Source organism: Zonotrichia albicollis, chromosome 7, assembly GCF_047830755.1.
Source record: "Zonotrichia albicollis isolate bZonAlb1 chromosome 7, bZonAlb1.hap1, whole genome shotgun sequence".
Lineage (NCBI taxonomy): Eukaryota > Metazoa > Chordata > Aves > Passeriformes > Passerellidae > Zonotrichia > Zonotrichia albicollis.
This window is the reverse complement of record NC_133825.1, coordinates 36,595,578-36,606,044: the sequence shown is the minus strand read 5'-3', so window position 1 is coordinate 36,606,044 and position 10,467 is coordinate 36,595,578. Positions and strand designations below refer to the sequence as shown.

Sequence of the window (10,467 nt, the reverse complement as noted above, 5' to 3'; positions counted from 1 at the left end):
AGCCTCACTGAAGGGACCAAGAGAACGGGTCAGCACATGCTGCCTGATTTCTTGGTCTGAAGGTGGGCTGTCACTCCTGCATCCAGGAGAACACTTGGCAAGCAGGGAGATAAGCCCAGCAGGGCAGACAAGGACTGGGGAAAACCAGGAGTTAATATGACGCCATTGCAAACACAATAGTGGGATACACGTGCTGGAGTACAGCCTGACAGATAACAACAGAAATCTCATAGTCCACCCATGCTGATAAAACTTCAGCTGGAATAACTGCAGCCCTGTCTGGGCACTGCCCTTCTGAGGAAACACACAGCAATTGAAAAGTGGACAGAGGAAAGCAAGGGCTGCAAAACAACCTACCCCAAAGGCTGAAGGAAATAGAGTCACTTAATCTTTACTGGTGAAGGATGTGAAAGGGAGAGAGGAAGTTTTCAAATACAAAAAAAGCTGTTGTACAGAGGAAAGGAATAATCTGTTCTCTGTTGCCATGGTAAATGGGATAATTGGTAATGAGCTTACACCACAGAAAAGGAGAAATTTAGGTCACTTGCTAGGAAAAAACAAGGTTGGTAAGACTAGCAAAACACCAATATAGATCACATGGGGTGGGCCAGCCTTCACACCAGGAGGGTCTGTAAGGGCAGAAGTGTAAGCAAGTATGATAAATAAATAAATTATCACCTCCTGAGATGACCCCTAGAAGTCATCTTTTAACCACCTCCTCACCATCCCTGCTGTGAATGGACACCAAGAGGAAAAGAAGATGCTCACCTGCAGAGAGGAGGGAAGGCTGCCTCTGTCTCACTCTCTTATATGATATGAATACTAACTGATAAAGAACAAACAAGAAACCCCATGCACTCTGTGCAAACACAACAAAGCAATGAGGCACCATTTTTGCCTTCTCTGTCTAAGCTGCAGCACAAGCAAATCCATCAGGGTAACAGCAACTACTGCTACCTGACACAAGGAAAGGAGCTGTCCCCTTTCTTCACAAGATCCTGTCAGGAGGCCGCTCTCTCAGCTCACAAATAGATCTGCAGTGACTGCAGAGAGCAGAAACAGATGGTCCCAGCTCTTTTTCAGTGCCAGAAACACAGGCTGCTGCTGGCAGGCCCCGCTGAAGCAAGTAGTAGATGGGGGTTCACTAGGAGCCTGCTAAAAAGGATGAACACAAGAGATCTGCTTTTGACACCTGAGGGGCAGCCCAGGAGCCCTGGTTCAGGGAGGGATGGACAAATGGAAACACTTGGCCATCCAGAAAGCAACCACAGACAGACAGACAGGCAGGATGAGCTGGGCAGCACAGGGCAGTGGGGCAGAAAGAACACAAGATGAACACAGGAGGAACTGGTTGGCTTCATGCAGTCACAGGGAGCTCTCAACAACACTCTCTCAGTAAGAATCCCCTTTTATTAGTGGCTGTGATCATCAGAGGTGTAACATACGCTGAGAGAGAGAGACAGCTTGAAACAAACTGAGTAAATGGACAAACCAGGATGTTGAGGTTTTAACCTCGGCCTCGGAGAAGTTCATGTGGTTTGAAGGCATGACATCACACACGGCAGGGGTAGCATTCAGAGACAAAGGTTTAATTTCATGTCAGCAACACAAAGAAGCAATTATCACAATTACAAATATTTGCTCGTATAAGGCTCAGAAATTAGGAAGGGGTGGGACGGGTGGAGAGAAGCTAGCAACAGCTTTACCCCTCCCCAAAATACTACTGAGTGATATTAGTTCACAAGCCTGTGAGATCCCAACCTCTGTGCTGTTATCACACAGTGCATTGCACTGGCACCGGACTTTGCCATGATCAAAATGATCAGTTACGTGGAGTTGATTTGGACGTGATAAAGATGCAGCTCTGAGGGCCTGGAGACCAGGCTGCTGTTGTGAAACAAGAGCCAAAGTGGCTTATGCTGCCCCCACCTCCTGGGGGCACTGGCTTACCATATTGCAAGGACCACTTAAAAAATGTCAGAAGACGATTATCCCTGATTGAGCTACTGCTCCCATCTTTATTAAACCCCAAGAGGTGTGGGAAAAGGCAAGCCATGAGCAGAGAAAGACATGGACTACACACTATAGCTTTGGTGACTTCATGTAAGTTTGGTTGTTCATGTGCTTCATTGGATTTTTGTGACAGCTTCATGGATGGACTTAGCCACATAGTCCAGGTTCTTGGTAGTCAGACCACACATGTTGATGCGCCCACTAGCCATCAGGTAGATGTGTTTTTCCTTGACCATGTACTCCACCTGCTTAGCTGGGGAAACAATTGGACATCAGGTCAGAGCAGCGACCCACAGCTCAGAAAAGCCCAAAGAACTAGTCAGGGATGCTTGAATCTTTCACAACAAGCAGAAATGTTCAAGCACTGGCCACTAAAATACTGTCTGGTGCTTCATCCCTCCCCAGCCACAGACACAGTGATACCAAAACTCCAGTGAGAGTGAGAGATTCCTGCTTGGACTGCTTCAGCCCAGTTCACCCAACCCTCCCTTCACCAGCCCACTGGATACTCACGGTTCAGGCCAGTGAAGCTGAACATGCCAATCTGCTCTGTGATGTGGTTCCAGGTGCCTGGGGTCCCGAGGGCCTCCAGCCGAGAGCGGAGCTCTGAGCGCATCAGCAGGACCCGATCTGCCATTGTCTTCACATTGCCCTTCCTGCAGCAGGCACGAAGCACAGCGTGAGGGTGGGCACCCGTCTGGTTTGAAGCCATCTGGCCAAGCCTGACACTCAGGGAGACAGCTTCCCTCCCTTGCCCTCTCCCACCGGCCCTGGCAACACGTACCACTCATCAAAGAGCTGCGGGGAAGCGAGTGTAGTGGCCACGATGCGCGCTCCCTGCGAGGGAGGGTTGGACCAAGTGGTGCGCACAATCTTCTCCATCTGGGACAGCACACGCTGCACGTTGTCTGCATCCTTCCCCACCACCGTCAGGTTCCCCACCCGCTCATCTGTGGAGAAGCCAAGAGATGTGAGCCATTGGTTCCACACGTCATGGCAAAGCAGAGAATTCCCCACCCCTCAGCATGCCAGCCCCATCTGCCTGGGTATGATGCTACTGGGCCAGCTTACTGCCAGACACTCACTGTAGAGCCCAAAGTTCTTGGAAAACGACTGTGCACAGAAGAGCTCAAAGCCCTCGGAGACAAAGTATCGCACAGCCCAGGCATCCTTGTCCAGGCTGCCAGAGGCAAACCCTTGGTACGCTGAGTCGAAGAATGGAAACAGGCTCCGGCGCTGCAAGGAGGAACAGTGTTAGAGGGAAATCCCCTCCCCACAAGCTCTTTTACCCCCCACAGTACTCATAGGAGGGAAAAATGACCACTGAGTTCCTGTGGGAATTCAAAGGAAACATGGTCCAGCAACACCAGACTGAAATACTTTCTTTCTACTGGGGGGAAAGAACGGAAAGACTAAAGTGGTCAATAAAAGTCAATGCAGGAGAAAACTGCATTTGAGGACATAAGAAGTGCACCACTTTATATGCTACTATCCAGCATCTGCCAGCAAATAATCCTTCCAGCAGGAGACATCTCACTACAGCCCATTCCAGAGTGTGAAAACAAGAACTTGGAGGCACAAGAACTGCAGTGCATCTCTCCTCTGAGCACAGATAACCAGCATTCCGTTGTCCACCTCTCCCTTCAACACCTGCCTTGGGGGACTCTTTCAGATTCTGCTACATCTCATGCCATTCCCTCAAAGCCCATTTCAGATGCAAATGCTCTGGCTGGCTTGAGAGCTATTTGCCCCCTCAGCATTGCTTTAGCCCCAGCAGCAGCCCATACCTTCATGACAGCAGCAATCTGCTTCCACTGCTCGGGAGTAGGGTCTGTGCCTGTTGGGTTGTGCGCACAGGCATGAAGGATGAAAATGGAGAACTCTGGAGCTTGCTGAGGAGAGAACACATCTTGGTCATACACTCACATGGACAGAACTGGCCACCCACAGCACAGGGAGAGGCCTGGAGCTGCTCTGGGCAACAACAGCCTCTTTTGCAGTGATCCACTTCCTAGCCCAGTACACCACAGCCTAGCCAGCTGCAGATGCTGACAGTACGGCAGCAAGCTCAGCCCATCCCATGCCAGTTTTACTGACCTCCATGTCATTCAGCAGCCCCTGGAGATCCAGACCCCTCTTGGCAGCATCCCAGTAGTGGTAGGTTCTAATATCTTTGAAGCCAGCTTCCATAAACACAGAATTGTGGTTCTCTGAGGAAAGAAATAACTTCTCAGAAAAGCACATCCTATCTCCAGCAAGCTTCCTTCTCCGGCCCCAGCACCTCCCTTTACACACACGACAAGGCTGCTCCCTCACTGCCGCGGCCCCTGCAAAGAGCAGGGCTGTGCCTCCCTCGCTCGCTGACCCTCAGGGCTCCCTGGGAGCAGCACTCACCCCAGGTTGGAGTGGAGACGTAGACGGGGGTGGCTGTGTTGTTGTTGCCGTTGTACCAGCGCCTCAGGAAGTCGGCACCGATCCGCAGGGCGCCTGTCCCACCCAGGCACTGAACGCTGCCCACCTGCAACACAGACACTTGCCAGCACTGCCACCCAGCCTAGCACCGCCAGCAGGGCATGGAAAGAGAGCACAGCATTGCAACAGTAAGACAGGATCCCAAATGTGCCCCCTGGGGTCAGCTCAGTCAGAATGCCATCCCTTTCCAGTGGTCTTCAACCTCTTTCAGTGCTCAGGCCCATCCTGACAACTTCTACCATTATAAATAGACTCCGGCCATTCCTGTTACATTCTGGCACAGAGCAGATTCTCAGCTAGTAGTTTATTTCAGGAAAGGTGGTGTATTATCTGACTTGGGTTTCCTGTGGGGAAGCTATTAAAAGATGAAGGAAAACACAGATTCCAATCACAGGCCACATTCAGCCTTTCCCCAAAACCACAACTACCTGCACAAACAGTTTCAATTGCATGAGTTCATCAAGTAAGCTACAATCAAGAAAGACCATGTCTGAGAAACCCCCAAATCCTGTCAAAATATAGGACCTCTACACATTTGTGCCCTTCTACTTAGTCTGCTGTAGAGACACCCCAGGGACCCCAGTGCTCCGTGTCCGCCACATACCCGCTTCTCCTTGATGGCAGGGCTGTCATCCCCCAGGGCGATGCGGGAGGCGTTGGCCCGGAACTCGGGCAGGCCCAGGATGGGCAGATACTCGTGGTTCAAGCTGTTGTCGTTGGCGATTATCTGCTCCACCTTCTTCACCACCGGCAGGACCCATGGCTGCCCCTCGTCCGTGCGGTAGGCTGCGGGAAAGAGAGAGCCGTCCTTACTGCACCGGGGGGACGCTGCCCTGCCCGGGACACCGAGGACGGCGGCCCGGCCGGCTCCGCGACCTTGACGCCCTCTGGACCTCGCTGCCCGCCAACCACCCCGCGCCCGGCCGCGGCCCGGTGACCTTTGGGGCCCGGGGCCCGCCGCCGCCCGCCCGCTGCAGCAGGGGCGGAAGCCGCCACAAAGGCACCGACCGGCCCCAGCCACGGGGAATGGCCCCGCCGAGCGGGACGGGGCCACGGACTCACCGCCCACGCCGAGGTTGACCTTCCGCGAGTCGCTGTCCTCCCGGAAATCCGCCGTGAGCTTGAAGACGGCAACAGGCGGGGAGTGGGGGACGGCGGCGAAGATGGAGGCGGCCATGGCGGCGCAGCCACTGCGTACCGGTCCGCTCCGGTTCGGTACGGGCGGCGCGCGGCGCTGGAGGAGACGCTCACCTTCACCGGCGGGGCGGGGCCGCCGCCGGCCGCGACCAATCCGCGCGCCGCGCCCGACCCCGCCCCCGCCGCCCGCCAACGGGTGCCCACCGTGCCCCCGGCGCCGCCGGGCGGCCAATGGCGGCGGGGAGCGCGCCCGGTGACGCAGGGACGCAGGCACCGCCCATGGCCGGTCGTGCCCCCAGGCCGCCGCTCCGCTCTGCCGGGGGCCAGGCCCGGCTGCGGCCGGGCGTGCAGAGCCGCCACCGGCATGTGGCGCCCGGTGCTGGGGGACTCCCACAGCTGCAGAGCTGGGGAGGTGTCCTGGAGTGCAATGCCCCGTGCGGTACGGGGTGCGGCGGGGGATGCCGTGCCGCCCCAGGCGGCGCTGCGCTGCGGCAGCACTCGGGGGTGCAGCGCTCGGGGTCACGGCACAGCCCCATTGGCACCCGGAGCTGCAGATCAACCCTGGAGCGCAAAGGCGGGGTGAAGGCAGCCCCGCGGTGCTGTGCCCGGGATGCAGGATGGTGCCGGAGTGCAAGGCTCGGGAACCGCGGGAAGGTGTCGGGGCGCCGTGCCCAGGTGTGACGGGTCCGGGAGGGCGGGGGGATCCCAGGGCTGCAGTGACGGGGGGGCGGGGCGGGGACCGCTGTGAGGACGGTGGGTGTTTCCAGAGGCACTTCCCTGATTCACAGCAGGTCAGACGCTGTGGGGTTACCCCCGAGAGCCTCCCAGCCCCGAGGAAATCCCAGGGTCACCTGTGCGGGTCTCCGCTACCCCTGGTTAGCTCGGGACATGGCACTGATCCGTGGGGTCTTCCTCGCAGCGCCCCGCTGCCAAATTCCCCGCCCATTGCGCAGGCACAGCGCTTCCCACGCTGCCCCCGGCCCTCCGTGGCCCTTGCGGGCCGTCCTCGAGCCCCGCGGGATTCCCGGGGCTCCTGGACACGGCCGCCGTCGGGGGCGCGGCGGTGCCGGGCGGTGCCGGCAGAGGGCAGAGCCGGCCCGTGCATCCCGATGCTGATCCCGCCGCCCATCCCGCCGCTGATTCTCGCTGCTGATCCTGCCGCCCATCCCGCAACCCCCGCGGGGAGCGGCGCCCACGGGCTCCGGCCCGGCCTGGGGCTGCTGGAACGCCCCACCCGAGGCTGGCCTCACGCCTTCCTGGGGAGAGGGGTCGGTGCCTCCCGGTGCGTGGCTGTCTCTGTTAGGGACCTGCTACCTATCTCGAGCAGCTTTTGAAGTTTGTGAGAATCTGCCCTCAAACCTGCTACATCTGGGAAAGGCTTTGAGGGAGACGGGAAGGACATCTCAAATAACAGCTCTGACAGCGTGACACATACTTCACATACCTGCCTTCGTGACATAAAACACGGGGGTACAGGACGGGAAAGGCCATGCTGTCCCTAAATGTTTTTGCAGACAACCGGTGTTGTACGCTCCCTTTGTTAAGTCAGTCAAAATCCCTCTGAAAACCAGTTTGGATCCTTGTCCCCTGCCATGCCCAAGGTGGCTCCACAGCCCGGCTGCTCAGGAGGGAGCCCAGGGGCACAGGCCCCGCCTCCCCCGGCTCCGGGCAGCACCTGGAAGAACTGCCCAGTGCACTTTCTGCTTAGCATGAGCGTGGGGAACAGGCAGAGCTGTCTGTCGGCACAGTAGCGTGCCAGCACTTCTGCCTTCAGAGAAAACAGAATAATGAGAAAGGCAGAGGAGCAAAACAGCAGTGATAGACAAAAGCTTTGGCCCTGGTGATGTTTTTAGTCCAACTTGGACAAAATTTCATTCACACCTGGAGAAAAAGCTACATGGAAACCCCAAAAGAGCTTGAGGTCTGCTCTCTGCAATAGCTGTGGACCTCTGTAAACACCTGACCTGGCCAAGCTGCTGTCGGGGGCATCCAGACCCTAACCCTAACCCTACCCTTAAATCTAACCCTACCCTTAACTCTAGCCCTAATCTTAACTCTAATCTAAACTGGATGAAGAATTTCTGGGTTTCTCAAGGTCAGTGGATTCTGCTAAATGAGAGATGCTGGGCAAGGAAGCAACCGATGAAAACAAGGGCATCAGAGGGATCTGAGGGTAGCCCACTGCAGGGTGAGTCATGTTTTCTGCTCACAAAGAGCAAAGCACTGCACAAGTGGAATGCTGCAATGGGAAAAACAGACAGATCCTATTTCTGGAGCAGACAGAAGTGCTAGGGAGTCCCCAGACTATCAGGCTCTCACTGCACTTACTGGTTTCTAATCCTACCACTTTCCAAAGAGCACTGGGATATTTGGGGACATGGCCAAGTGCTTTCCCAGTGCAGAACAGGGAAGTCACAAAGGCACAGGGGTGCTGCCTGCCAAGCTGGCTGCACCAAGCCACTGCCTGGGACTGCCAGAGCAGGCTGAGCAGTGCTCGTTGCAGGAAAAAATGCAGCACTGTTCTGTTCCCCTTCCTCAGGAGCTCCTGCTGGGCAGTGTGAGCTCAGTGCTGCTAGTCTGGTGCGAACCGTCTGTGCCGCTGCCTGTGCCTGCAAGGCCGGGGTCGCTGACCCAGCAGGAGTTACCTGCCAGAGCGCTTGGTGCCTCCGGCTCAGCCGGTGTCCCGTGCCCTTGACGGCACGGATGGGACTCCGCTGGGAAGAGATGCAAGAGTGAGACAATAAGAGACAAAGCAGCAGGCTGTCGGGCCCCCGAGCTGGGTGGCTTTGCGTTAGCAAGATCCCTCTGGCCCTAAGCTTTCATCTCCTCAGCCTACACAAAGGGTGCCACCAACACGTATGTAAAAGCAGGAGGAACATGGGAGCCAGCCCTGAGGCATCTCTTCCTTCATCTCCTGCCTTGGACTGACAGCCAGCAATGACCTGCCACTCAGTGGGAAAGCTTGCACACCTTACAGAGAGCGAAGAAGCCCCCGGGCACGCACGGCCGTGCCGCATGCAGACAGGGCCCCCCGCACTCAGCTCCTCTGGGAGCCAGAGGCAGGGGGGCTCACAGCCAGCCTGGCTCCTGCAGAGCCTGCTGCAGGGATACAGCCACCACTGGGGACCAGGTGATGGCCTCTCCACACCAGCAAGCCTCACGTGGTCTTGGAAAACAGCCCTTTTTATGAGGGTGAGCTGCACTGACCCCATCCCATTTACTCCCTCCCACAAGATTCACCCTCACACCCCTTTGGCCTCTGCCTCATCCTCCCCAGAGTGCTCTGCCCAGTGCTGGGACACTGTCGATCTTGGCATCACAGTGAGGGTTTAGCAGCCTGCCCATCCCAGTCCGAGGCTGGTGCATGCAGTGTGTGGCATGGAGCAGAGCTGAGGCTGTCCCCAGCGGGTGCCGTGCGGGGGCTGTTTTCCCAGCATCCTCCAAATACAGATGTTTTCTCAGTGCAGGATCCAGACAGAGGAGGGTAAAATGTTTTCATTCCAAGCTCTGGAGGTCAGGTCATGGTTTGTCTAAATGGCTTTTGTTGCTGTAATTATCAGATTAGCTGATCTCTGGCGGTGCATTTAGGGGCAGCTACATTAACTGTGGATCCTGACCCCTCCACTGCCACCCTGCCCAGCTGGGATGGTGACTTTGCAATGGAGCAGTGGGGATTGGGAATGTCATGAGAGCCAAGTGAAATGCTCAGGATTAGTTTTGAGCTGGTACCCAACTGGACCCAGGCCTAGGCAGTATATTTGAGGAAGACAGCAGCAAGACTCCTTGACCTCACAGTGTACTGAGCTGAGCCTGATCCTTCCCTCTCACTCCAACCTGCAGTGCACAGCAGCCATGGAGCCCTGTCCCGGGCACCTGCCTGCTGCTGTGGCTGATGCTGTGGTGCCTTCCCTCGCTCAGAGCTGGTGGTGCTTGCAGGCACCAAGCCCAGCCAGTCCTAGGGGAGGACGGTCCAGAGCCTCACCCTGTGCCTGGCCTGCGGGAGCCTGGGGCCGTGCCTGGCCGCAGGGCGCTGTGAGCCTGGGCAGCCCCAGCAGCAGCCGGCAGGGCACAGGAACAGGAGCGTGAGATACCAGGAGAGACACAGAGCCTGACAGGGAGAGGAGAGAGCAGGCTGAGGGACAGATAAAGAGGGATCAGGAGTTTCCGGCCCCCGCCAGCCCCTTGCCGGGTCCGTGGGTCCATCTGTCAGCGCCTGCGAGTGCTGATGGCATCGGGCCCTGGTGGCAGCGGGGGCTGCAAGTCCTGCCGAGGGGCACCGTCAGGGGCGGGACGGGCCCTGCCCGCGGCTCCAGGGCCGGACAGCAGCCGGGACGGGCCCTGGCAGTGCTCTCCTTCCCGCGGCTCCGGGGCCGAACAGCAGCCGGAACGGGCCCTGCTCTACTTCCCGCGGCTTCGGGGCCGGACAGCGGCCGGGACGGGTCCTGCTCTCCTTCCCGCGGCTCCGGGGCCGGACAGCGGCCGGGACGGGCCCTGGCACTGCCCTGCAGGTGCCCCCCAGCCTGGGCTCCCGGCCACGCTGCCTTGCAGCACCCACCTCCTGCCCCGCCAGCCCCAGGGCACACACAGACAGGGAGTGCCAGGGCCTGCACACGCTGGCACAGAAATAATCGGTTCCCACTCTGCTGAGCAGCAGATCCACACCTGGGCGCTCAGAGGCTGTCTGCTTGGGCACCGTGCCCGTGGCAGCCCCCTGACACGTTATCCCGTCTCCCCTCTCACCTGGGTGGGAGAAACAGGAGATTCCCTTGAGTAAAGCTGGAGGTCTATAATGAAAGAAATCAAAATCAGAAAATATGTTATTGTTTGTCCATAAAACAGCTTATT

General features: G+C 57.4%; 1 protein-coding gene across 1 annotated transcript; it reads right to left on the bottom strand.

Annotated features, from left to right (window-relative positions):
- Window positions 1-1,568: 1,568 nt before the first annotated feature.
- GOT1 (glutamic-oxaloacetic transaminase 1) lies at window positions 1,569-5,774 on the bottom strand. The gene is made up of 9 exons (XM_005481191.4): window positions 5,548-5,774; window positions 5,090-5,271; window positions 4,408-4,531; window positions 4,111-4,223; window positions 3,801-3,905; window positions 3,099-3,249; window positions 2,798-2,963; window positions 2,527-2,669; window positions 1,569-2,266 (listed from the first exon to the last, which is right to left on the bottom strand). The coding sequence occupies exons 1-9, from the start codon at window positions 5,660-5,662 to the stop codon at window positions 2,127-2,129; spliced, it is 1,239 nt and encodes a 412-aa protein (XP_005481248.1). The 5' UTR covers window positions 5,663-5,774; the 3' UTR covers window positions 1,569-2,126.
- Window positions 5,775-10,467: the final 4,693 nt, after the last annotated feature.

Bases quoted from the DNA above. Each gene is read 5' to 3' on its own strand.
- GOT1 (XM_005481191.4), bottom strand. From the start codon at position 5,662: ATGGCCGCCTCCATCTTCGCCGCCGTCCCCCACTCCCCGCCTGTTGCC. The intron at 3,250-3,800 runs GTATGGGCTGCT...TCCTCCTTGCAG, and splicing joins AGATTGCTGCTGTCATGAAG to CGCCGGAGCCTGTTTCCATT. The intron at 2,267-2,526 runs GTGAGTATCCAG...TTGTTTCCCCAG, and splicing joins CAGCTTCACTGGCCTGAACC to CTAAGCAGGTGGAGTACATG.